The 27,530-nt window shown below is 40.9% G+C and overlaps 1 protein-coding gene across 1 annotated transcript in view; it reads right to left on the bottom strand.

Moving 5' to 3' along the window:
- acoxl (acyl-CoA oxidase-like) overlaps window positions 1-27,530 on the bottom strand; it is a 45,995-nt gene that overhangs the window by 7,266 nt on the left and 11,199 nt on the right. The window contains exons 11-17 of the mRNA XM_038960657.1: window positions 19,785-19,901; window positions 18,981-19,134; window positions 16,642-16,731; window positions 15,048-15,157; window positions 13,616-13,727; window positions 13,294-13,381; window positions 11,148-11,218 (exon numbers count right to left, since the gene is read on the bottom strand). Of these exons, the coding sequence (XP_038816585.1) occupies window positions 11,148-11,218; window positions 13,294-13,381; window positions 13,616-13,727; window positions 15,048-15,157; window positions 16,642-16,731; window positions 18,981-19,134; window positions 19,785-19,901 (742 nt within the window). The remainder of the gene's footprint in view (window positions 1-11,147; window positions 11,219-13,293; window positions 13,382-13,615; window positions 13,728-15,047; window positions 15,158-16,641; window positions 16,732-18,980; window positions 19,135-19,784; window positions 19,902-27,530) is intronic.

Raw genomic sequence — 27,530 nt, 5'->3', positions numbered from 1 at the left:
TTTTTCCCCCCTCATCAATCTATACACAATACCCCAAAACTGAAATAGTATTCAGACCCTTTACTCAGTACTTTGTTGAAGCAGCAATTACAGCATCGAGTCTTCTTGGGTATAACGCTACAAGCTTGGCACACCTGTATTTGGGGAGTTTCTCCCATTCTTCTCTGCAGATCCTCTCAAGCTCTGTTAGGTTGAATGGGGAGCGTTGCTGCACAGCTATTTTCAGGTCTCCCCAGAGATGTTAGATCGGGTTCAAGTCTGGGCTCTGGCTGGGTCACTCAAGGACATTCAGAGACTTGTCCCGAAGCCACTTCTGTGTTGTCTTGGCTGTGTGTTTAGGGTCGTTGTCCTGTTGGAAGGTGAACCTTTGCCCCAGTCTGAGGTCGTGAGCGCTCTGGAGCAGGTTTTCATCAAGGATCTCTCTGTACTTTGCTCCGTTCATGTTTGCCTCGATCCTGACTAGTCTCCCAGGCCCTGCCTCTGAATAACATCCACACAACATGATGCTGCCACCACCGTAGGGATGGTGCCAGGTTTCATCCAGACGTGACGCTTGGAATTTAGGCCAAAGAGTTCAGTCTTGGTTTCATCAGACCAGAGAATCTTGTTTCTCATGGTCTGAGAGCCTTTAGGTGCCTTTTGGCAAATGCCAAGCGGGCTGTCATGTGCCTTTTACTGAGGAGTAGCTTCTGTCTGGCCACTCTACCATAAAGGCCTGCTTGGTGGAGTGCTGCAGAGATGGTTGTCCTTCTGGAAGGTTATCCCATCTCCACAGAGGAACCCTGGAGCTCTGTCAGAGTGACCATCGGATTCTTGGTCACCTCCCTGACCAAGGCCCTTCTCCCCTGATTGCTCAGTTTGGCCGGGCGGCCAGCTCTAGGATGGAGTCTTTGTGGTTCCAAACTTCTTCCATTTAAGAATGATGGAAGCAACTGTGTTCTTGGGGACCTTCAATGCTGCAGACGTTTTTTGGTACCCTTCCCCAGATCTGTGCCTCGACACAATCCTGTCTCGGAGCTCTACGGACAATTCTTTCAACTTCATGGCTTGGTTTTTGCTCTGACATGCACTGTCAACTGTGGGACCTTACATAGACAGGTGTGTGCCTTTCCAAATCATGTCCAATCAATTGAATTTACCACAGGTGGACTCCAATCAAGTTGTAGAAACATCACAAGGATGACCAATGACGAGGATGCACCTGAGGTCAAGGGTCTGAATACTTATGTAAATAAGGTATTTCTGTTTTTTATTTAGACTAAATTAGCAAAAATGTCTAAAAAACTGTTTTTGCTTTGCCATTATGCGGTATTGTGTGTAGAGGATTTCTTTTTATTTAATCAATTTTTGAACAAGGCTGTAATGTAACAAAATGTGGAAAAAGTCAAGGGGTCTGAATACTTTCCGAAGGCACTGTAACTGGTGAACTGTGACAGGTGCATTGTGAAAACCTAACTGTGCATTGCTGTAGTTTAATGGTCTGCACAATGGACAAGCAGTCACAGTATCTGCAATGAGCAATGGTTTTTTCCTCTATGGTTTTGGTGGGGAACAGTAATACTAATTTAGTAGGATGAAACTCAAGGACCCCAGTAAAAGCTCTTTTGTATGAGAACAGCTGTGTCACTGTTGCTGCTTCTGTACTGTCCAACAAGCTGTATTGATTGATTTGTTTGTTGCATAAGATGTAGTGTTTCATTGATGCACAAGAGTCACATGGAGAGAAGCTTCAGGGACACTTGAGGCTCTCTGTGCTTATACAACAGACAAAGGCTGTATCAGGGAGAGTTTGAACTGCCCTACAGCCTAGAGTAATTCCTTTGAAAATAAATATTGACGAGAGTTGATTCAATGTGTAATTGTACAAGTTAAGTAATATGGGGGAAAACATCCTAGCAACAACATTTTAGGGGAGCATCAACAACATTGTGGAAACACCTAAGGCTTCGTTGGATAGACATCAAGAAGGTGTCCACTAGATAAATACTCTGATAAACAGTTGGTGTGTTGTTCACTCACAGTTTCTGTTGACCAAAACTTAAATTAAGAATCACCATTGAACTTCCTTCTTATTCCCATTGTAAAGTATACTGAGTCCTCAAAAAAGGTGATTTCCAACTATGTGTCATCACATTAAACATAACTCTGATTTTTTTAATATCACATGTCCTTGTATTCAGATGTTGGGTTCAAATCACTGGCTTCACTTTACAATGTAATGAATAAACTATTGATAAGTAGAGTACATATTAAATTAGCATTCCAGTATATAAAAACAAACTTTTTTAAGCATTGAAACGTATTTATAACTATTTATAATGGATTATTCATGGGAGTTATTGAATTCTAATCTTCACCAAGAAATGTGTGTAACATTGCACGTCCTCAGATAAATGGTGTTTGTTCAGTACATATATACGTAAATCTAAGAGCTGGCATAAAACATAACTGGGCGAAGATGAGGCAATCAGTAGACATCTATCAAATTAAATAAATACTATTGATATGATATCTGTTTAGAGTGGTTGCAATTCATAACAATTTTGTAACCATGCGTGTGGAACAGAGTAATAGAATCATATGATGTAGCATCATTCGGAATCTGGGTCTGACTTTTGTCTCCAGGCGCTAGGTCAGACAATTGGTCAGACATTGGTGCTCCCTACGGCCACTTACATGCTTCTACTTAAAATGTTAAAAGAAAACATTTTTATTTCTAAAAACAAAAGTCAGACACAGATTCCAAATGATGCTACATCATATGATTCCATTTGGTTCAATACACGAAGCAATGGTTTCAAAATAGATTCCTACCATCTCCATAATGAATAGGCCGACCAAAAAAATCGTAGTCATTTCGACATTCCAATAGATAACTCAGACATTTTTTTATTTTCTCATGTGACAAAAGTGACAGTAAAACATTGTGAACCAGAACTCTTTAACATTAACACAGAAATCGTAATTTGTCCAAATGATCAGTGACGAAAAATCTGCGTATCGGAACTAAGTTCCCCGTTAGTTGTCGCATCCCACAGTCTGTTGACAGATGCTACTACGATTTATGTTACATCACTCCACAAGGAACTACACGGTCCATAAACTATGGTTCGTAACCAGAAATGTTTCATTATTGGCAACTTTTTTACTTGAGTGAACTGAATGCTAATTTCCTGGTGTGTGTTTGATTTATTGTGGTAAATGAGGACGAGAGATGTTTGTGGCAGCTCTCGTCAAATATGAGGTCTGGCCCATTATGACATTGTGTTGACATTGCTGTGTGAATGGCACACGGAAGTGTCGGGCCTCTCTCTCTGTTCCCACTCTCTTCCTATTATGCAAAACTGGTAACCTGGCAAAAAGGGCTGGACAGAAACTTATCGCCAGGTTATTAAGTTTCTTATCGAGAACAGTCCTCCCAAAATGCTCTTTAAAGGCAGGTCTACATGGTAAGTATTAGAGCATCGTGGGGCCATCAGAGATTATTTGACATCAGATTGAATGTCTGACCTTGTAAGCAACATTGCTTGGAACAATCTGAAACTGTTTAAAACCACAACACAGCACTGACTATAAGAACGGCATAGGAAGGCTACATTTGAGCCATATTCAAATCAGATAGGACCGCCAATATACACTACATGACCAAAAGTACGTGGACCTGCTCGTCGAACATCTCATTTCAAAATCATGGGAATTAATATGGAGTTGATCCCCCCAAAAGCATTAGTGAGGTCGGGCACTGATGTTGGGTGATTAGGCCTGGCTCGCAGATGGCGTTCCAATTCATCCCAAAGGTGTTTGATGGGGTTGAGGTCAGGGCTCTGTGCAGGCCAGTGAAGTTCTTACACACCGATCTCGACAATCCATGGACCTCTGTATGGACCTCGCTTTATACACGGGGGAATTGTCATGCTGAAACAGGAAAGGGCCTTCCCTAAACTGTTGCCACAAAGTTGAAAGCAAATAATTGTCTAGATTGTCATTGTATGCTGTAGCATTAAGATTTCTCTTCACTGGAACTAAAGGGCCTAGCCCAAACCATGAAAAACAGCCCCAGACCATTATTCCTCCTCCACCAAACTTTACAGTTGGCACCAGCATTCGGGCAGGTAGTGTTCTCCTGGCATCTGCCAAACCCAGATTCGTCTGTCAGACTGCCAGATGGTGAAGCGTGATTCATTACTCCAGAGAACGCGTTTCCACTGCTCCAGAGTCCAATGGCGGCGAGCTTTATACCACTCCAGCCGACGCTTGGCATTGTGCATGGTGACCTTAGGCTTGTGTACGGTTGCTTTGCCATGGAAACCCATTTCATGAAGCTCCCGACAAACAGTTATTGTGCTCATGTTGCTTCCAGAGGCAGTTTGGAACTCGGTAGTGAGTGTTGCAACCATGGATAGATGATTTTTACACGCGATGCGTTTCAGCACTCGGCGGTCCAGTTCTGTGAGTTTGTGTGGCCTACCAATTCGCGGCTGAGCCGTTGTTGCTCCTAGACGTTTCCACTTCACGATAACAGCACATGCAGTCGACCAGGGCAGCTCTAGCAGAAATTTGACGAACTGACTTGTTGGAAAGGTGGCATCCTATGACGGTGTCACTTTGAAAGTCCCTGAGCTCTTCAGTAAGGTCATTCTATTGCCAATGTTTGTCTATGGAGATTGCATGGCTGTGCGCTCAATGTATGTATTATGTAAGGTGCTAACCATGTAGTTTAACATAGAGTATGTACTTACTATGGGACCTACATTATGACCTCCAAGTTTCTATGAGGTCAGATTATAGTCAGGCTTTCTGGACACAGCCTTGCTACATCATATTGGTTTACAATATTAGCCTCAGTCCCAGTCATGCTCTAATGTGTAAAAGGACCCTGATGACATGCCGTGTGTATCCCAACATTACGGCCATATCTGTCTGACCCAAAATAAAAGGGTTGAGTGATATGAACATCACAAACCATGTTATTGTGTTAATCACACGATTGGTCGAGCAGATGCGACCGTTGGCGTTTGCAAGCAGTAAACTGTTAGGCCTGTTAGAAGCACAACGATTTAATTCCACTGAGAGTCAATGGAGGAACTTTTTAGTCTACTCACACAGTTCGAACACTGCTCAGATTTTATCCCTATTATGCTAACAGAGTCATCATCAATCCACCACAGCTCTGGTTTCTGTATGTGCTTTAATGTTTTTGCTTACTGCATGCAAGGTGTATGAATATCAGCGTAAAAAACTATTTTGCTTTTTGAATTACTGGTGTTTTCCAAGTAGTCTTGTTGTCAATGCTGAGATGCTTAAGGGCAATTCCATGGTAACAGAATTTCACTTCAGTTTAACAAGCCATAAAACTCTGCACAGTAAATAATTTACACAGTAAATCAATTTAAAACATTTACTGGAAAAACTGTGCAGATGAAAAGTTTGTAAAGATTTCAGTGGAAATTGTTAAAAGTAGTCATAGTCATTGTGCATAGAGTTCTATGGTTTGTTAAACTTTGAAATCAATGGTTTTTGTTTGGTATAGATTTTAAAATGAAAAATCTGAGCCTATGTAATTGCCCTTAAGCAGTGTTGGAATGTGAACATTTCCAACGCTAGGCTCATTGAACAGACCGCAGGTATGACATCCGTCAGCTTCTGGTTCAATAGCTAATGCCGTGTTCAAGACAACTCGGAACTTGGAAACTCAGAAATGTCAGACTTGGAAACTCATTGTAGAAAGATGAGCTCAGAGTTTCCCTCTTGGAAATGATCAGATTCAACCAACAGGAAGCTATATGGAGAGAAAAAAATCTACACATATTTCAACTCGGAGGTTCCGAGTTGTCTTGAAAGCACCATAAGCACCAGCTGTATACAGACGTCATCCACCATGCCCAACCTGTCTGTCCAACGAGAGGAAATCATAGGATGCCTCTGACTCCAAGTATTTGACATTTACATAAGGCTACTATTTTGCATCCACACATTGTCGCCTGACTGACTGTCTGCCAGTTCTACACAATGTTCTAACACTGAAACCAAACGTGTGTTGATCTGAGTAGTTCACATGCAACCAGAGGCATCACACAAAAACAAAAACTTACCATCTTGAAAACGTATGATATTTTAAGAGCAGTAGAGGGTGTTTTCCATCCTAAAATGAAGTATGACCTTAATGCAGCCCATAACATACATTTAGAGATACAGAGGTACAGGGGAGAGACCTTGATAGTACCCACAGAAAGGGGCTTATCTGCCTATGCAGGACTCAAGGCAGCCCGGCTAAGGCAAAGCAGCAAAGTAATCGACCACATACAGGATGGGTAGATAGCTGTGTAGGTTGTATACTAGGAGCAGCTGACACTATGCTTGATGCAGATATACAGTGCCTTCAAAAAGTATTCACACCCCTTGACTTTTTCCACGTTTTGTTGTGTTACAGCCTGAATTTAAAATGGATGACATTTACATTTTGTGTCACACACAATACCCCATAATGTTAAAGTGGAATTATGTTTTTAGAAATATTTACAAATGAATTACAAATGCAAAGCTGAAATGTCTTGAGTCAGTAAGTATTCAATCCCTTTGTTATGACAAGCCTAAATAAGTTCAGGAGTGAAAATGTGCATAATAAGTTGCATGAACTCACTCTGTGTGCAATAATAGTGTTTACATGATTTTTGAATGACTACCTCATCTCTGTAACCCACACATACAACTATCTGCAACGTGAGACAAAAAATGATATTAAGTCTATTTTAAATTCAGGCTGTAACACAACAAAATGTGGAATGAGTCAAGGGGTATGAATAATTTCTGAAGGCACAGGAAAGGGAATCGCAGCTGAACCCACACACGTGGCAGAGGGACAGCTGACTCACACTGCATGATGGTCAGAGCTTCCCAATATTAAATTTAGCAGCGATAGACCACTAAACTGTTTCCACCACTGCAAAAAAATATGAGGTAATGTTTTTTATATACAGTACCAGTCCAAAGTTTGGACACACCAAAACCAAGGGTTTTGCTTTATTTTTACTATTTTCTACATTGTAGAATAATAGTGAAGACATCAAAACTATGAAATAACACATATGGAATCATGTCGTAACCAAAAAAGTGTTCAACAAATCCAAAAATATTTTATATTTGAGATTCTTCAAAGCAGCCACCCTTTGCCTTGATGACAGCTTTGCACACTCTTGGCATTCTCTCAACCAGCTTCATGAGATAGTAAACTGGAATGCATTTCAATTAACAGGTGTGCCTTGTTAAGTTCATTTGTGGAATTTCTTTACTTCTTAATGCGTTTGAGCCAAATAGTTGTGTTGTGACAAGGTAGGGGTGGTATACAGAAGATAGCCCTATTTGGTAAAAGACCAAGTCCATATTATGGCAAGAACAGCTCAAATAAGCAAAGAGAAACGACAGTCCATCATTACTTTGAGACATGAAGGTCAGTCAATCCGGAAAATGTCAAGAACTTTGAAAGTTTCTTCAAGTGTAGTCGCAAAAACCATCAAGCGCTATGAGGAAACTGGCTCTCATGAGGACCGCCACAGGAAAGGAAGATCCAGAGTTACAATTGAAGTCGGAAATTTACATACACCTTAGCCAAATACATTTAAAAACTCAGTTTTTCACAATTCCTGACATTTAATCCAAGTAACAATTCCCTGTCTTAGGTCAGTTAGGATCACCACTTTATTTTAAGAATGTGAAATGTCAGAATAATAGTAGAAAGTTCTCAGTGGGTCAGAAGTTTACATACATTCAATTAGTATTTGGTAGCATTGCCTTTAAATTGTTTAACTTGGGTCAAACGTTTCGGGTAGCCTTCCACAAGCTTCCCACAATAAGTCGGGTGAATTTTGGCCCATTCCTCCTGACAGAGCTGGTGTAACTGAGTCAGGTTTGTAGGCCTCCTTGCTCGCACACGCTTTTTCAGTTCTGCCCACACATTTTCTATAGGATTGAGGTCAGGGCTTTGTGATGGCCACTCCAATACCTTGATTTTGTTTTCCTTAAGCCATTTTGCCACAACTTTGGAAGTATGCCCGGGGTCATTGTCCATTTGGGAGACCCATTTGCGACCAAGCTTTAACTTCCTGACTGATGTCTTGAGATGTTGCTTCAATATATCCATATAATTTTCCTTCGTCATGATGCCATCTATTTTGTGAAGTGCACCAGTCCCTCCTGCAGCAAAGCACTCCCACAACATGGTGTTCTTCGGCTTGGAAGCCTCCTATTTTTTCCTCCAAACATAACGATGGTCATTATGGCCAAACAGTTCTATTTTGTTTCATCAGACCAGAGGACATTTCTCCAAAAAGTACGATCTTTGTCCCCATGTGCAGTTGCAAACCATAGTCTGGCTTTTTTATGGCGGTTTTGGAGCAGTGGCTTCTTCCTTGCTGAGCGGCCTTTCAGGTTATGTCGATATAGGACTCGTTTTACTGTGGATATAGATACTTTTGTAAATCGTTCCTCCAGCATCTTCACAAGGTCCTTTGCTGTTGTTCTGGGATTGATTTGCACTTTTCGCACCAAAGTACATTCATCTCTAGGAAACAAAACGTGTCACCTTCCTGAGCGGTATGACAGCTGCATGGTCCCATGGTGTTTATACTTGCTTACTATTGTTTGTACAGATGAACATGGTACCTTCAGGCGTTTGGAAATTGCTCCCAATGATGAACCAGACTTGTGGAGGTCTACAATTTTTTATCTGAGGTCTTGGCTGATTTCTTTTGATTTTCCAGGACACAGCTTTCCAGGACACAGTTTTGAGAGGACACAGCTACTCATTCAATGGTTTTGCTTTATTTTTTACTAATTTTCTACATTGTACATCAAAAGACATCAAAACTATCAAATTTGTCACGAATATCACCGATCCCTTTTTCCTTTTCATTTGTTTTTGTCTAATTTGTTTCACCTGTTCCTTGTTGGGTTTTTGGGGTGGGTACTATTTAAGTTCGTTTAGCCCGCTAGTGTTTGTGCGGGCTTGTTGTTATTGTACGTAGGAGGTGTATTGTTGATTTTGCGTTTTTGCTGTCCGGTTTATGTAACAGTGGTCTTTGGGTTGTGTTTGCGCCTGTGTTTTGGCTTCACCCATTTTTGTACCTGTTCCTGTTTACTGTGGACATTAAAGCGTTTTTTCCCGTGAAACTTCTGCTCTCTGCGCCTGACTCCACACCCATAATTCTCCTGACGTTACAAAATTACACACATGACACACAAGTAGCCACCCTTTGTCTTGACAGCTTTGTACACTCTTGGCATTCTATCAACTAGCTTCATGAGGTAGTCACCTGGAATGCATTTCAATTAACAGGTGTGCCTTGTTAAAAGTACATTTATGGAATTTCTTTCCTTCTTAATGCGTTTGAGCCAATCAGTTGTGTTGTGACAAGGTAGGGGTGGTATACAGAAGATAGCCCTATTTGGTAAAATACCAAGTCCATATTATGGCAAGAACAGCTCAAATAAGCAAAAAGAAATGACAGTCTATCATTACTATAAGACGTGAAGGTCAGTCAATCCAGAACATTTCAAGATCTTTGAAAGTTTCTTCAACGGCAGTCGCAAAAACCATCAAGCGCTATGATGAAACTGGCTCTCATGAGGACAACCACAGGAAAGGAAGACCCAGAGTTACCACTGCTGCAGAGGATAAGTTCATTAGAGTTACCAGCCTCAGAAATCGCAGCCCAAATAAATGCTTCACACAGTTCAAGTAACAGACACATCTCAACATCAACTGTTCAGAGGAGACTGTGTGAATCAGGCCTTCATGGTCGAATTGCTGCAAAGAAACCACTACTAAAGGACACCAATAAGAAGAAGAGACTTGCTTGGGGCAAGAAATACGAGCAATGGTCATTAGACCGGTGGAAATCTGTCCTTTGGTCTGATGAGTTCAAATTTGAGATTTTTGGTTCCAACCGCAGTGTCTTTGTGAGACGCAGAGTAGGTGAACTGATGCTCTCTGCATGTGTAGTTCCCACTGTGAAGCATGGAGGAGGTGGTGTGATGGTGAGGGGATGCTTTGCTGGTGACACTGTCGGGGATTTATTTAGAATTCAAGGTACACTTAACTAGCATGGCTACCACAGCATTCTTCAGCGACACACCATTGCATTTGGTTTGTGCCTAGTGGGACTATCATTTGTTTTTCAATAGGACAATGACCCAACACACCTCCAGGCTGTGTAAGGGCTATTTGACCAAGAAGGAGAGTGATGGAGTGCTGCATTAGATGACCTGGCCTCCACAATCACCCGACCTCAACCCAATTGCGATGGTTTGGGATGAGTTGGACCGCAGAGTGAAGGAAAAGCAGCCAACAAGTGCTCAGCATATGTGGGAACTCCTTCAAGACTTTTGGAAAAGCATTCCAGGTGAAGCTGATTGAGTGAATGCCAATAGTGTGCAAAGCTATCATCAAGGCAAATGGTGGCTACTTTGAAGAATCTAAAATATATTATGATTTGCTTCACACTTTTTTGGTTACTACATGATTCCATATGTGTTATTTCATAGATTTGTAGAAAATAGTACAAATAAAGAAAAACCCTTGAATGAGTAGGTGTGTCCAATCTTTTGACTGGTACTGTATTTCTGCCGAGACGCGCTTTTAAATGGATAGTCGTGGGCTCAATGACTGGAAGTCTATGGGAACAGCTAGCATTTCTTTGCACTAACGCTAGTAGCAATACACCCCCCTTCGCTACCCTTGCCACCACTAAATTCCTAGGGGAAACACTGATGGTACAGTAATGCAGAAAATGTATACAAATAAAAATTATACTGCATAGGGTATTAAGTGAGAATGTTACTGTTCTCTCAACATGTTTTTTACGAGGACAAGTAAGAATTATAGGAAACAGATCATTTTAAGACTTTTGCATTCTCAAATTGTATTCTTCGTAAAAACACAAAATGTGAACGGGACAGGTGTGACTAGGTTATACAGTAGGTTCATATGAGGACTTATCACATTATTACCTTGTAAGGAACTCATGAAACGTGTTCAAAGTGTTGTTTCTGAGAACTTTCCATAGGACCTAACTGATGACTCAAAAGCAGAGCTTATGGTTTCCTATTGAACAGTGAGAGACAGAAGAGTGGAAAACTGGTTTCACACATACCTTCGTTAGCAAGGTGTGGTCTTCTTCGACTGGGCACTCTTGAACGGCCAGAGCAAACTGCTCCAGAGTTACTATGGAAACAAAACAAAAAACAGTGAGTCTAAGCAAACAGTGCTATTACCCAGCTAGGCAGTGGGTCACTATTGTTCAGCCTCAATGCAGTGACAGTCACACAGAACAATATTTCATGGAAACGTAATGAAATATTGGGTTCTCTTTTACTGTTCGTTGCTTTGCCTTACTGTAATACAAAACAGGATACCATATGCACATAATGAATTATAGTCAGTAGATAATGAATAAGAATGTGATGATTGACTAAATAAATCTTAACAATTTATGAACAATAAACACACTTAAGAAAGTGTTGAGGAAAACAAATTTTGCACCCACAAAAGTATCTGAATATGAATCTTGTGTAAATAACATAGAACTGAATCCCTGTTCAGAATCAATATGTGTCGGTCGGCCAATTGTGGTGGGAAAACCTACACCTACACCCACATTATTAGAGGACCATGACAGCTAGTCATAGTGATACTAGGTATACGCACTAACCCACGTCAAGGCCATCACACTGTGCTACTGCACCACCAAGAGACAACTACTATGCAACTTCACTGCAATTGAGGAAACTTTTTTTCAAGTCCTGTCAAAACTGTAGGGCAAAGGCATTATATTGCTAAGGAATGGAATATGACAACAAAACCCTTTCACTCTGTGGGTGCCTCTATGTATCAGTCAGCCTCCAGACCGCTCTTAGCTTTCAAACATCAGACACCTTTGTGCTCTTTAGTACCTTGCGGCTGGTTAAGGTTGTAAGACTGCTTGTGTGTGTGTGTGCCGGTGTGTGTGCCTGTGAGTGTGCCGATGTGCGTGCCTGTGAGTTTGTGAGTTTGTGTGTGCCTGGGAGTTTGTGTTTGCTTGTGTGTGTGTGTGTGTGTGTGTGTGTGCCTGTGTGCGTGTGTGTGTGTGTGCCTGTTAGTTTGTGTGTGTGTGTGCCTGTGACTTTGTGTGTGCGTGTGTGTGTGTGTGTGTGTGTGTGTGTGTGTGTGTGTGTGTGTGTGTGTGTGTGTGTGTGTGTGTGTGTGTGTGTGTGTGTGTGTGTGTGTGTGTGTGTGTGTGTGTGTGTGTGTGTGTGAGTTTGTGTGTGTGTGTGGGATGAAAGTGAGAGAAGGGAAAGGTTATGGTCTTTAAGAGACAGTGGTGTCTTTACATAGACCCACTAGTTCAAAACACAAACACACAAACCCCTACACTTATGCACACAGTTTTAGTACACAAATACAGATTCTGCTATCTTACTTTTCATACGTAATGACCACTATATGCGTTCATCTACTTAACGCCAAGGAGAGTTACAAAAATGCACATATGATTCAACTAATCAAATCGTATTTGTCACATACACGTGTTTAGCAGATGTTATTGTGGGTGTAGCGAAATGTTTGTGTTTCTAGCTCCAACAGTGCAGTAATATCTAAACTAATCAACTAGTCTCGATGCGCAGCTGAATCATATGTTAATGCTAGGCCGGAGGAAAAAGCCTGCACAGTGCACACCCTGTAACTCTCCAGGACCAGGGTAGGTGTAGTCTACCCAACCGGTAACTCTCCAGGACCAGGGTAGGCTGTAGTCTACCCAACCAGTAACTCTCAAGAACCAGGGTAGGCTGTAGTCTACCCAACCGGTAACTCTCCAGGACCAGGGTAGGCTGTAGTCTACCCAACCGGTAACTCTCCAGGACCAGGGTAGGCTGTAGTCTACCCAACCGGTAACTCTCCAGGACCAGGGTAGGCTGTAGTCTACCCAACCAGTAACTCTCAAGAACCAGGGTAGGCTGTAGTCTACCCAACCGGTAACTCTCCAGGACCAGGGTAGGCTGTAGTCTACCCAACCGGTAACTCTCCAGGACCAGGGTAGGCTGTAGTCTACCCAACCGGTAACTCTCCAGGACCAGGGTAGGCTGTCGTCTACCCACCTGTAACTCTCCAGGACCAGGGTAGGCTGTAGTCTACCCACCTGTAACTCTCCAGGACCAGGGTAGGCTGTAGTCTACCCAACCGGTAACTCTCCAGGACCAGGGTAGGCTGTCGTCTACCCACCTGTAACTCTCCAGGACCAGGGTAGGCTGTAGTCTACCCACCTCTGTGTATGTGTGCTAAGGCCAGGCCGGTCACATGATGAAGACAGGAGTTCCAGGCATCAAAGAACTCCTCTCTTTTCTTCTCTACCTGCAGGAGACAATGGACAGAGCAATACAAGGCTTCATTAAGAGTTCATAAAGTCTTGATCAAACTTTTCCAAAATCAACTGTGAATCAATTTACACCTAGCTGTATCAACATCAAACAGACGTTTGACAATCTGGTGCTAAATAGTAAATTCATGCCTTTAACATTTCTGTTGTTGGACTTCTCTTATTGTAGTCAATGCCTTTAGATGAGATGGACTAGGTGATGGACTGACCTTGTTGTAGAGTCTGGTTGCTAGGCTGCGCTGTAGAACCCTCTCCCTATAGGACACTGCTTTTAGCAGGAAACTCAGGTCCCCCACCGTATCCACATTGAAGCCAAGGAAACTACCGAAGATGGACATGAACAACATTATCAACCTGAACAAATTCTATCATTGCACAATTCTATAGACATGAGGAAAGGGGGCAGTTAGTGTACTATTTTAGTGTACTAAAGCACTCACACACACACTTCCACAAGTGGGTACAAGCAAGACTATTCTCTCATTAAGGACTTTTTAGATACATTGTTTTCATTGTACAGTATGTTCAAGCAAATAGGCAGAATAAACAGCATTGGACAAATAACAATTGCATCATCAGTGCACATCCAACACATTTTCACATGATGTTCAGTAAAAACAAAGCAAAAAACAAATGAGAAAATAAACCCTAAATTAAACCCACCCCATCCACCCACCCAAGTGACCTGTTTGATTTAACTCCTTATAGCAAGAGACCTTTCAATTTCAGCGGCGTTTGACCACATCGTTAAGGTTCTTTCATTAACGACTTCTAATAACTTTCAAGATGGTCTCATAACCAGCCAAGCACAGGGATTGTGTAAAAGTTGTACACACTAAAACGGACATGACACCTAGTGTGAAGACATCTCACCAGATAGTGGAAAACCACACTACCATAGTAGCAGTGTTCAAAATGAAAGGGGGACTCTATTCTGGGAAACTGTAGCATCTTAAAAGAACATATATCTTAATGTTCCACTTCACAATAAGATAAAAGCGTTTGTGTGATAGCTTGTGAGAAAAGAGATGTGGTTTCCCCTACTAGGAAATATGAGAATATACAAAAAATATTGAGAATACATGTGAATAAATTAGGTATTTGAGAGGAGTTGAGAGTGTGGACAAATGTCTGGGTTTTTCTGTCGTATAGAAGACTAAATTCTAAATTCTAGAGGTTTATGAGTGTTTAGCGAGTCTAAAACTGTCCCCATGAGCAAGAAATAGCTCACGTGAATGTACTTATTTGACGCACAAGGAATAGAAGACAGTGGCATAAAAAGCAGTGTACTGTATACAATTTGAACCCATTTCCTAAAGTATAAAAATAAATAATTAAAATAAATAATAAATATGAATAATTAATTAAAATAAAATAAAATAAAAATGGTTTTGTCACATATACACTGGATAGGTACAGTGAAATGTGTTGTTTTATAGGGTCAGCCATAGTAGTACAGCGCCCCTGGAGAAAATGAGGGTTAAGTTCCTTGCTCAAGGGCAAATCGATAGATTTTTCACCTTGGGTATTTGAACCTGGGACCTTTCATTTACTGGCCCAACGCTTTAACCGCTAGGATACCTGCCACCTTCAATATATGGCCCTCTAATGACCTTGTGGCGTTGAGTGACGTTCACTGACCTGGTTCTGAGCCTGTCAGACACTGAGCTCGTCCAGGTTTTGATGAGTCCGCCCATCACACTGTTTCCCAGCTGCCTGGTGAACTGGGTCATGAGCTCCTTTACCACCACCTGGGACAGGTCAGAGGTCAAAGGTTGAGTGCTTGAATGCTGAGTTGTCAAACATGCAAACCTCTGTTATACTAGTACAGTTACATGTATTTAAGAATGGGGACAATGGTGGATGATCAGGATTTATATTGGATAAATGTATAGATATCCTGCTTGTCAACATTCATTGTGAAAAACAAGGCTGGGGAAGCTAAACTGAACTGAAGCGGTCTATAGCTAGCACCAAGACATATTTTAACCGCTCATACAGTAGCATAACCAGTCTTTCAATGTAGAGCTGGATGTTAATTGCCCTCTCATGATAGGTGAAACACTCGCAATGTCATAAATGGGCAAATAAACTTTTGGAACTGTAAAAGAGAGATCCTATACAATCTGGCACACCCTTCATGTTTCAATTTGGGTAAAATGTCAGTTTGGGTCAGCTGTGGTCTTCTTCATGCTTTCAGGTCAGTAGTAAACTGATTAAATGTGGTTGGTGACTGTCATCTTCCATAGGGGTGCAGTGGGGATACTGGTGGTGGAGGGTTGAGTTGAGTTCAGCTGGCAGAGCCTCCTCTCTCCTTGTGACTGCAGTCCAGACAGACAGACACCTTAGGTGCCATAAAAATGTAATTATGTTTGACTTGGCACTGTGTTTGACTTCAAGTTCCCACTCCGATCCTTCCCACTGCAATTTTTCACACTTCACTTTCCTATACATCTTACCTTTGATGTATATGAAGCAAAATAAAATAGTGACTATACTGTACAACAATATCGAAATGATAAGAACATATGATTGCACGACAGTTGGTCTGACACAAAACCACCTTCATGTTCAGTCACACCCTTGTAAATACATTCTGTCAACCAAATTAACCACCTGTCTACAGAAATATCATTCTCCATAATTAAATCAAACTGGGACAATGATCCCGGGGTCTGCAAATAATTTTAGTTTATGATGAGCTATTCTGATTTCTGAGTCTCCCTCAACAGCACTGTATCTGAATGGTGACCTTGTTCCTATTATCTCAGAGTTCAGAGAGTCGTGTGTGTGTGTGTGTGTGTAGTACGCTCATCACTTGCTTTGTAGTTCCACTACACTCGCAAACAAGGAGAAATCCCCCTCATCCCCAATAAGCCAAAAATAATAATATCCAATTGTGTGAAAACACATACTAATGAAATTCTCTCAAAGCACAATTCCTTTATCAAGTTGCAGGGGCTCCACTCTAGAAAATGTCAGTATATAGTTTTTGCCAAAACTAAGATTCATCTGACTGTTTTGAGAAATAAAGGCAGACTCTGTGAGCTCTATCAACTTGTCTGTCTAGGAGCCATGGTTAGTATACAGTAAATGTGAAAATCACATTACCAGTTTAAAACATTTCACATCAAAAGTGTGATGAACAGCAAAACAACATAATATAGCACTTAAAGTTTTAGAGAAGGTGTGAGTAAAATATTGAAGAGGACATTGCCCTCTTTGGTTCTTTTACCTGTAACATGACGACGTTGTCCCCTTCAAATGTGACAAAGACATCAGAGTCACACTTCAGAGCAGGGATTCGGTTCTCCATCATAAAACCCTAACAAAGGTCAGAACCCAGAGAAACACGTCATCCACCGATATAAAGACACACCTAATTTATATACAGTAGTAATGGGTTTCACATTCACATGTCCAATTCATGTACGTAAATTAAATTAAATTAAATTAGTGGTCAACAACCCTGGTCCTAAAATGCACAGACTATGTAGGCTTCCATTCCAATGCAGCACTAGAACACCCAATTCCACAAATCATGGTACAGGGACCAGCAAGATTGTCAACTAATATGTCGACCAATTAAATAATAGATCAACACTAGTTGGTTATTTTACATGAAGAAAAAGTGTGTGACTTGCTTCAGCTCTTTGAAAGTATTTTCTGGTAGTGGAAGAAGTTTAAAATGTATTACTTAATAAGTGAAGCGGTGAAATATTGTCAAAGTTAAATATATTAAAATATCTGGTCTGATTACTTTGATAGACTACTATATCAACCATATTAATTTGGAGTGTGGGGCAGTTGGATCACATATTTCATCACAAATAAGATTACTGCACTTTTATGCACATTCTTACTAGAAAACCACAGTATATGACAACTGTAATAATTACTCATAAGGAATTAGAAAGGTTTTGGGCTATTATTGGGGAGAGAAATATGATGGTGCCTCTAGTTGAAGAAGTTTAGACTTTTTTTTTGCTATAGTAACCTCCCGTCAACCATACATTTATTTCATAACCAAATTATAAAGCTGTTAAAAGAAAGTTATGACTGGATGGATTGCTCAATAAATAGGATGTATAAATAAATGGATAGATACATAAAGTAAGGACACAGAATTAAATGTGTTGTTGTGTTGTTGTATGTGTCGAATTGCTATGCTTTATCTTGGCCAGGTCGCAGTTGCAAATGAGAACTTGTTCTCAACTAGCCTACCTGGTTAAATAAAAAAATACCTAATGGGTGGAGGAATGATGGGATAAATGCAAAGATAAAGGAAGTCATGGAATTTGGATGAATGGACATTTTCAGTATAATGAGAGTTGTGAATGTGTTGTGCAAGTCAGTATGTCTTGCTTTACACCACACAAAGAATGTTTGAAATCAAAACAAAGGCGTCTCCAATCCTACTTCCGTGTCCTAGTCAAGGAATTTTAGAAAATTCCTTGGTTCTAGAAGACATATTTGTTCCTACTTCAGACTTGAATAACAGAGAAGTAGACGAAAATGTCTTACCCTGCAACTTTTTGTCTAACTTGTTGGGAAATGTTAGAGGAAATGTTGTTGATGAGGTTACTTAAAGAGCTGTAACGTTTGATCGGTACCAGATCATTCAGTTCTGATTTCAGATTTGAACAGCAGAGAAGTAGAGGAAGATTCCACACGCTCTAACTTTTTGTCTAAGTTGTTGGGAAAGTGTTCAAAGTAGCTGATTTGTGTCAAAAGTGACATTGTTTATAGTGAATAGAATAGAATGTTGGGAGTGGTAATGTCACAATGGGACCTTAAAAATGCTGAGGAAATCCAATGAAAGTGGATGGATGACAAAAAAAAAGGACAAAGTGTAAAAGATATCAAAAAGTTGTATGCAAGTACACTATTCCAGACCAGTCTACACGTTTTAAAGTTAAAACAGCGTTTCTAGTTTAAACGGTGTAGGAGGAGTCGCGTTGTAAAGAATAATAATAAACTATAAGTCAGAAATCATTCTTACAATATCTAAAGAATATTATGACTTGAGAAATGGAGACTCAAAGATGTTAATTGTTTCATAAATAATTTTTAAAAACTATTTCAAAACAGCTTCACTTTTGAAAGCAGTGAAATAAACAGGTAAAAGTCAGACAGTGTCACTACAAAGTGCGGTCTGTGTAGGATCAGACACTCAAGAGATGCGAGCACTCCCACATGACAAGGTGCAGCGTTGTGGTTTCCCAAGTTGCCCTTAGATCACCTCAACGAGAAACACTCAAACCTATTCATCACAGCATTAGGGACTTATTACAATGAAACTTTCCCCTACCACAGCAGTATTACATCAACTGAAAGAGTAGACAGAAATGACCTCCAAGAACCCTCTGCACTCTACATGGACATAGTCACAGTGGCATCCAAAAACAAGATCCAGAACTAGACAATGGACCTGGGTCTTTAAATGAAAGAAACATGGTTAGTAGATGACTGGGGAGTAGTGGTATTTTAAATAGGATTGGAATAATGTACGTCACATACACATGTATGCACGCAGGCATGCACACCCACAAGCAAACGCGCACACACACACACCATGCCCCCGGTGCACTCGCGGCACTCTTGAAGGCAGGCGAGGTTCTCCCAGGTACTGTAGGCTTTGAGTCCAGCAACCAGAGCCTGGAGAGAACTATTGTTCTGTAGAACCTCTCCTTTGCACAGAGCATGGTCCATCATACATGCTGCAAACCTGAAACACACACACACACACACACACACACACACACACACACACACACACACACACACACACACACACACACACACACACACACACACACACACACACACACACACACACACACACACACACACACACACACACACACAATGGACACATAACATAAGAAATTAGAACACATTCCTAGTATGATGTTCTATAATTATAATACCATATAATTGTGAGGGGCATACCTTCAAAAGAAAAAGGAGAGAATCTGTACAGACAAAACACTAACAGACAGAACACTGACACTACAATGCATCATCATAGTGACAAGACTGTCATTTACTGGCATTAGATACAACTGCTCTTTTCACCACTATGTCAGTTAACATCAAACCCATCAGCATGTTGAAATAACACTGTTTAAGAGTAGTGTTTCCCTTTATATATCCCAGCGTAGGGCCATGAGAGTAGGGGCAGTTTCAAGTGATGTTTGACTACAGTTCTCTCTGATATTGACGTGTGTAGAGCAAAAAAAACCTGAAGAAGCCCATAAGCCGAAACGCATAGGTTTTACTTTTTGCAATAAAGAAGCATTTTTATTTATTAATTCCATTTTCAAGCAAGGTAGCGGCAGCGATCCCTTTACACTATAGAGGAAGTGCTAACATTACCTGGTGGTGAAGGTGAGAGCCAGAGCTGCAGCCAGGTGAGGCATCAGTCTGAGGTACTGGGTCTGGTGTTCAATGATCTTCACCTCCTGCTGGTCCTTAGGCCCAAACTGACGCCGACTGGAGGGAGATAGAGAGGAGGGAAAGAGAGAGAGGAGGGATAGAGGGAAGGAGGGAAAGAGAGAGAGGAGGGAAAGAGAGGGAGAAAAATGTGTGAGAGAAGGGGAGAGAGTAGAGCGTGAAAGAGACTTACATTTTGTGTGTGTGTATGTGTATGCTTGTGTGTGTGTGTGTGTGTGTGTGTGTGTGTGTGTGTGTGTGTGTGTGTGTGTGTGTGTGTGTGTGTGTGTGTGTGTGTGTGTGTGTGTGTGTGTGTGTGTGTGTGTGTGTGTGTGTGCGCGCGCATTTGTTGTACTGTGAATTTGTACAGTGCCTTCAGAAAGTATTTATAACACATTGACATATTCCACATTTAGTTGTGTTACAGCCTGAATTAAAAATTGATTGAATAGTTTTTTCTCTCTCACCCATCTACATACAATACATACAGTTTAAGTCGGAAGTTTATATACACGTAGGTTGGAGTCATTAAAACTCGCTTTTCAACAACTCCACAAATTTCTTGTTAACAAACTATAGTTTTGGCAAGTCGGTTAGGACATCTACCTTGTGCATGACACAAGTAATTTTTCCAACAATTGTTTACAGACAGATTGTTTCACTTATAATTCACTGTATCACAATTCCAGTGGGTCAGAAGTTTACATACACTAGGTTGACTGTGCCTTTAAACAGCTTGGAAAATTCCAGAAAATTATGTCATGGCTTTAGAAGCTTCTGATAGGCTAATTGACATCATTTGAGTCAATTGGAGGTGTACCTGAGGATGTATTTCAAGGCTGGTTCATCCTTGTGAGCAATTTCCAAATGCCTGAGGGTACCACGTTCATCTGTACAAACAATAGTACGCAAGTATAAACACCATGGGACCACGCAGCCGTCATACCGCTCAGGAAGGAGACGCATTCTGTCTCCTAGAGATGAACGTACTTTAGTGCGAAAAGTGCAAATCAATCCCAGAACAACAGCAAAGGACCTTGTGAAGATGCTGGAGGAAACAGGTACAACAGTATCTATATCCACAGTAAAACGAGTCCTATATCGACATAACCTGAAAGGCCACTGCTCCAAAACCGCCATAAAAAAGCCAGACTACGGTTTGCAACTGCACATGGGGACAAAGATTGTACTTTTTGGAGAAATGTCCTCTGGTCTGATGAAACAAAAATAGAACGGTTCGGCCATAATGACCATCGTTATGTTTGGAGGAAAAAGGGAGAGGCTTGCAAGCCGAAGAACACCATCCCAACCATGAAGCACGGGGGTAGCAGCATCATGTTGTGGGAGTGCTTTGCTGCAGGAGGGACTGGTGCACTTCACAAAATACGAAGGAAAATGATGTGGATATATTGAAGCAACATCTCAAGACATCAGTCAGGAAGTTAAAGCTTGGTCGCAAATGGGTCTCCCAAATGGACAATGACATACTTCACCAAGCATACTTCCAAAGTTGTGGCAAAACGGCTTAAGGACAACAAAGTCAAGGTATTGGAGTGGCCATCACAAAGCCCTGACCTCAATCCTATAGAAAATGTGCGGGCAGAACTGAAAATGCGTGTGCGAACAAGGAGGCCTACAAACCTGACTCAGTCACACCAGCTCTGTCAGGAGGAATGGGCCAAAATTCACCCAACTTATTGTGGGAAGCTTGTGGAAGGCTACCCGAAACGTTTGACCCAAGTTAAACAATTTAAAGGCAATGCTACCAAATACTAATTGAATGTATGTAAACTTATGACCCACTGGGAATGTGATGAAAGAAATAAAAGCTGAAATAAATAAATCATTCTCTGTACTATTATTCTGATATTTCACATTCTTAAAATCCTAACTGATCCTAATCCTAACTGATCCTAACTGACCTAAAACAGGGAAGTTTTACTGGGATTAAATGTCAGGAATTGTGAAAACCTGAGTTTATATGTATTTGGCTAAGGTGTATGTAAACTTCTGACTTCAACTGTACATACATACATACATACATACATACATACATACATACATACATACATACATACATACATACATACATACAGTGGGGCAAAAAAGTATTTAGTCAGCCACCAATTGTGCAAGTTCTCCCACTTAAAAAGATGAGAGAGGCCTGTAATTTTCATCATAGGTACACTTCAACTATGACAGACAAAATTAGAAAAAAAATCCAGAAAATCACATTGTAGGATTTTTTATGAATTTATTTGCAAATTATGGTGGAAAATAAGTATTTGGTCACCTACAAACAAGCAAGATTTCTGGCTCTCACAGACCTGTAACTTCTTCTTTAAGAGGCTCCTCTGTCCTCCACTCGTTACCTGTATTAATGGCACCTGTTTGAACTTGTTATCAGTATAAAAGACACCTGTCCACAACCTCAAACAGTCACACTCCAAACTCCAATATGGCCAAGACCAAAGAGCTGTCAAAGAACACCAGAAACAAAATTGTAGACCTGCACCAGGCTGGGAAGACTGAATCTGCAATAGGTAAGCAGCTTGGTTTGAAGAAATCAACTGTGGGAGCAATTATTAGGAAATGGAAGACATACAAGACCACTGATAATCTCCCTCGATCTGGGGCTCCACGCAAGATCTCACCCCGTGGGGTCAAAATGATCACAAGAACGGTGAGCAAAAATCCCAGAACCACACGGGGGGACCTAGTGAATGACCTGCAGAGAGCTGGGACCAAAGTAACAAAGCCTACCATCAGTAACACACTACGCCGCCAGGGACTCAAATCCTGCAGTGCCAGACGTGTCCCCCTGCTTAAGCCAGTACATGTCCAGGCCCGTCTGAAGTTTGCTAGAGAGCATTTGGATGATCCAGAAGAAGATTGGGAGAATGTCATATGGTCAGATGAAACCAAAATAGAACTTTTTGGTAAAAACTCAACTCGTCGTGTTTGGAGGACAAAGAATGCTGAGTTGCATCCAAAGAACACCATACCTACTGTGAAGCATGGGGGTGGAAACATCATGCTTTGGGGCTGTTTTTCTGCAAAGGGACCAGGACGACTGATCCGTGTAAAGGAAAGAATGAATGGGGCCATGTATCGTGAGATTTTGAGTGAAAACCTCCTTCCATCAGCAAGGGCATTGAAGATGAAACGTGGCTGGGTCTTTCAGCATGACAATGATCCCAAACACACCGCCCGGGCAACGAAGGAGTGGCTTCGTAAGAAGCATTTCAAGGTCCTGGAGTGGCCTAGCCAGTCTCCAGATCTCAACCCCATAGAAAATCTTTGGAGGGAGTTGAAAGTCCGTGTTGCCCAGCAACAGCCCCAAAACATCACTGCTCTAGAGGAGATCTGCATGGAGGAATGGGCCAAAATACCAGCAACAGTGTGTGAAAACCTTGTGAAGACTTACAGAAAACGTTTGACCTCTGTTATATACCCTTTGTTGGCAATGACAAAGTATAGAGATAAACTTTTGTTATTGACCAAATACTTATTTTCCACCATAATTTGCAAATAAATTCATTAAAAATCCTACAATGTGATTTTCAGGATTTTTTTTCTCATTTTGTCTGTCATAGTTGAAGTGTACCTATGATGAAAATTACAGGCCTCTCATCTTTTTAAGTGGGAGAACTTGCACAATTGGTGGCTGACTAAATACTTTTTTGCCCCACTGTACATACATACATACATAACAATACCCCATAATGACAAAGTGAAAACAAGTTTTTAGAAATGTTTGCAAATGTATTGAAAATGCAGAAATATCAAATGTACGTATTATGTAAGTAAGTAAATAAGTATTCACACTCCTGAAACACCGGCAGCGATTACAACTGTAAGTCTCTAAGACCTTTCCACACCTGGATTGTGCAACATTTGCCCATTATTCTTTTCAAAATTCTTCAAGCATGGTCAAATTGGTTGATGATCATTGCTCGACAACCATTTTCAGGTCTTGTCATAGATTTTCAAGTAGATGTAAGTCAAAACTGTAACATAGTCACTCAGGAACATTCACGGTCTTCTTGGTAAGCAACTCCAGTGTAGATTTGGCTTAATGTTTTAGGTTATTGACCTGATGAAAGGTTTATTAAACATGCTTGCCTCTATGATTTTCTATTTCTTTTTTATCCTGAAAAACTCCCAAGTCCTTAACAATTACAAGCATACCCATAACATGATGCTGCCACCACTATGCTTGAACATATGGAGAGTGGGGAAAGGGGGATACCTAGTCAGTTGTACAACTGAATGCCTTCAACTTAAATGTGTCTTCTGCATTTAACCCAACCCCTCTGAATTAGAGAGGTGCGGGGGGGCTGCCTTAAATTGACATCCACGTCTTCAGCGGGGATTTGATCCAGCAACCTTTCGGTTACTGGATAAACATTCTAACCACTAGGCTACCTGCTGCCCAGTGGTACTGTTGCATTGGATTTGCTCCAAACATAACAATTTGTATTCAGGACAAAAAGTGCCTTTAGTGCCTTGTTGCAAACAGGATGCATGTTTTGAAATATTTTTATTCTGTACAGGCTTCCTTCTTTTCAGTCTGTGAGTTAGGTTAGTATTGTGGAGTAATTACAATGTTATTGATCCATCCTCTGTTTTCTCCTACCACAGCTATTAAAAACCTCTACGGGATTGGTGTCCCTAAACCCAGACGGCTGTTGCTCAATATGCGATAATGTGACTAGAAAACGTTGTATACGTTGTAACAGCCAATTTTCCATGACATAGTCATGTCTTATATGGGCAGAAAGCTTAAATTAGTGTTAATCTAACTGCAGTGTACAATTTACAGTAGCTGTTACAGAAAACAAATACCATGCTATTGTTTGAGGATAGTGCACAACAACAAAACACTTTTATCATGGCAACTGGTTTGATACATTCACCTCTGAAGGTAAATAATGTACTTACATTCAGTAATCTTGCTCTGATTTGTCATCCCGAGGGTCCCAGAGATAAAATGTAACATAGTTTTGTTTGATCAAATACATTTTTATATTCAAATGTAGGAACTGGGGTCTACAGTTTGACCCCACTGCTGTCTCTGGCTCCACACCCACCCAGCCATCTTGATGTGTGAAAGTTAGTGTATTTTCCAGAGGGAAGCTAATGATTCATCATGTATAACATTCCTGGGAGTGTGTAAATTTAAATGTTTATTTGCCATAGCAGTTTTGTATATTCTCTATAGTTATATACTTGAAAATGTATACATTTACCAATTCGGCACATTAGGGCAAACTCCTGGCAGACTTGATGTAATTATTCACTGGATCAGTCTATAACTTTGCACACAAACTGCTGCCATCTTGTGAACAAAATCTAAATTACACCTAGAGTCCTCTCTCAATGTATGGCCTTTCTCTTGCATTTCAAAGATGGTACAAAAAAAATAGAAAACGCTTTTTTTATTTTATTGTATTATCTTTTACCAGATCTGATGTGTTATATTCTCCTACATTAATTTCACATTTTCACAAACTTCAAAGCGTTTCCTGAGCTACAGGCAGTTAGATTTGGGTATGTAATTTTAGGCATAAATTGAAAATAACTGTCAGATGTTTTAAATTCTGAAACTTTTTTAAAGTCATCATTGGCCTCCCTGAGCAATTTCCTTCCTCTCCGGCAACTGAGTTAGGCAGGATGCCTGTATCTTTGTAGTGATTGGGTGTATTTATACATCATCCGAAGTGTAAACAATAACTTCACCATGCTCAAAGGGATATTCCATTTCTGCTTTTTTTTTTTTACCCTTCTACCAATAGGTGCCCTTCTTTGCAAGGCATTGGAAAACCTCCCTGGTCTTTGTTGGTGAATCTGTGTTTTAAATTCATTGCATGACTGAGGGACATTCCATATCTTGACTCAAGAAATGTCAGCTTTTCATTTTTAATTAATTGGAAACATTTTAATAAAACATTATTTCACTTTGACATTATGGAGTATTGTGTGTAGGCCATGGACCTAACATCTAAATGTAAACTATTTTAAATTCAGGCTGTAACACAACAAAACGTGGAAAAAGTCAATCGGTGTGAATACTTTCTGAAGGCACTGTATGTGCTGATGTGGTGGAACATTAGTTTTGCGGAGTGTATGTTGAGTGTTGAGATGTGGTCACCGTCACACACATGCCTTGTTGTGCACCTGTTGCTCTGGAAGCATTACAAAGTTTATCTCTGAGTATATCTGCACAGGTGTCTCAGTGGGGAGAGTGGGGGAGGATGGGGGGCAGACGAAGGCGATGGATGGTGGTATAGACTGGTTTAGGGGGTACAAGTGAGTTTCAAAGAGATTGCAGGGAAAATGTAGATGCTGCAGTCTCAAAGGGATGGATGGCACTGTTATCATTCCTACTCTGATTTCTAGACTGAGGAGCAAAATATACTAACTTTGATGACATCAGTTCACTAACCGAGATACTGTAAAGTTAATGTAATGTGACACTCCGATATACTTCAGCTGTATGGTTTAAGTTGTACACTCTAACTGTGTGATTGACAGTCCCATGTTACTAAATAATGTGTTAACCAGAAAGATCACACGGATGTTTCTACTATGTCAAGGTTTGTCCCCTGCCAGACCACAGAAGAGCGCACACCTGGGTGTTTACACAGAGGGGAAGTCCTCACAGATGATGATCCCACAACCTCTCCTCAATGTATAGTAGACTCAACTCTGAAAACAAAGCTAACAGTGGTTACACAATGTACTGTTCAAACACAGCTAACACTAATTGTATGGGGTTAGCTGTGTTCTCTTTAATGCTAGTCACTGACAACACGACCATCATTACTCTCACTACCAAGACCACTAGCCCCACTTCAAGTTCCTAAAGGTTTTACTATGCGTGTTGGTGGTGCATTGGAGGGTTTGGTGGGGGAGGGGGACAGGACGTGTGTCACAAAACAGGAAACGTGTCCTCCATGTGCAGTAGTCTGTATCGGTATTGTGATTACCTCCCTCCCTCTTTCTATCTCTCTCTCTCTGTGTGGGGGTGATTTTTGGGGATGCCAACCACAGAGAAAACCCTCCCCTTTCCGCCAACCCACGCTCTCGCCCCCACATTGGAAACTTTAGCAGAACACACGCAACCCACACGTGAGGATGCACAAAAAACAGATATGGAAAAACAAGAGACTCCCTCAATAGGGCTGTCAAAAGAATGTGTGTTCTCGGAGGTAAACTAAATAATGCTCAATATCTATTGTTTTTTTCTTCCCAAATTGAGCCGTTTGTTCTTTTGTTGATATTCAGAAGCATTTTAAACATAATAGGAATTGAATGGAGTTATGTCAGCTTTGAATGGAAAAAATAACCATCTACATAATTTATTACATTGATTATGGGATGAGTTGGTGTGGAGCTAGTCTCGTGTTGCCATACCTCCAAAATCACGTCGTTGTCACGCCTCACTTGGTGGTTTGGAGAATTTCATATTGCAAAAACTGTTTGAATGGTCCGCTTGCACCCAACGACAAGGTTTTGATTGGATGTTACATTTCAAGGACCCTCCCCCCACACTCCCGTAGAAGGGCTGCTGTGTGTTATGTGTGTCACTGTTTTCCGTCCGGGTAGGACACATTTTGTAGAAAAGTTGGTTTCAAGTGCTCGTTTTCAAGTCATCAAGTGTGGCCGACAGTCTGCGATTTATAT

This window comes from Salvelinus namaycush, chromosome 22 (assembly GCF_016432855.1).
Source record: "Salvelinus namaycush isolate Seneca chromosome 22, SaNama_1.0, whole genome shotgun sequence".
Taxonomy (NCBI): Eukaryota; Metazoa; Chordata; class Actinopteri; order Salmoniformes; family Salmonidae; genus Salvelinus; species Salvelinus namaycush.
Note: the sequence above shows the minus strand (reverse complement) of the source record. Positions and strands in the feature narration are given on the sequence as shown.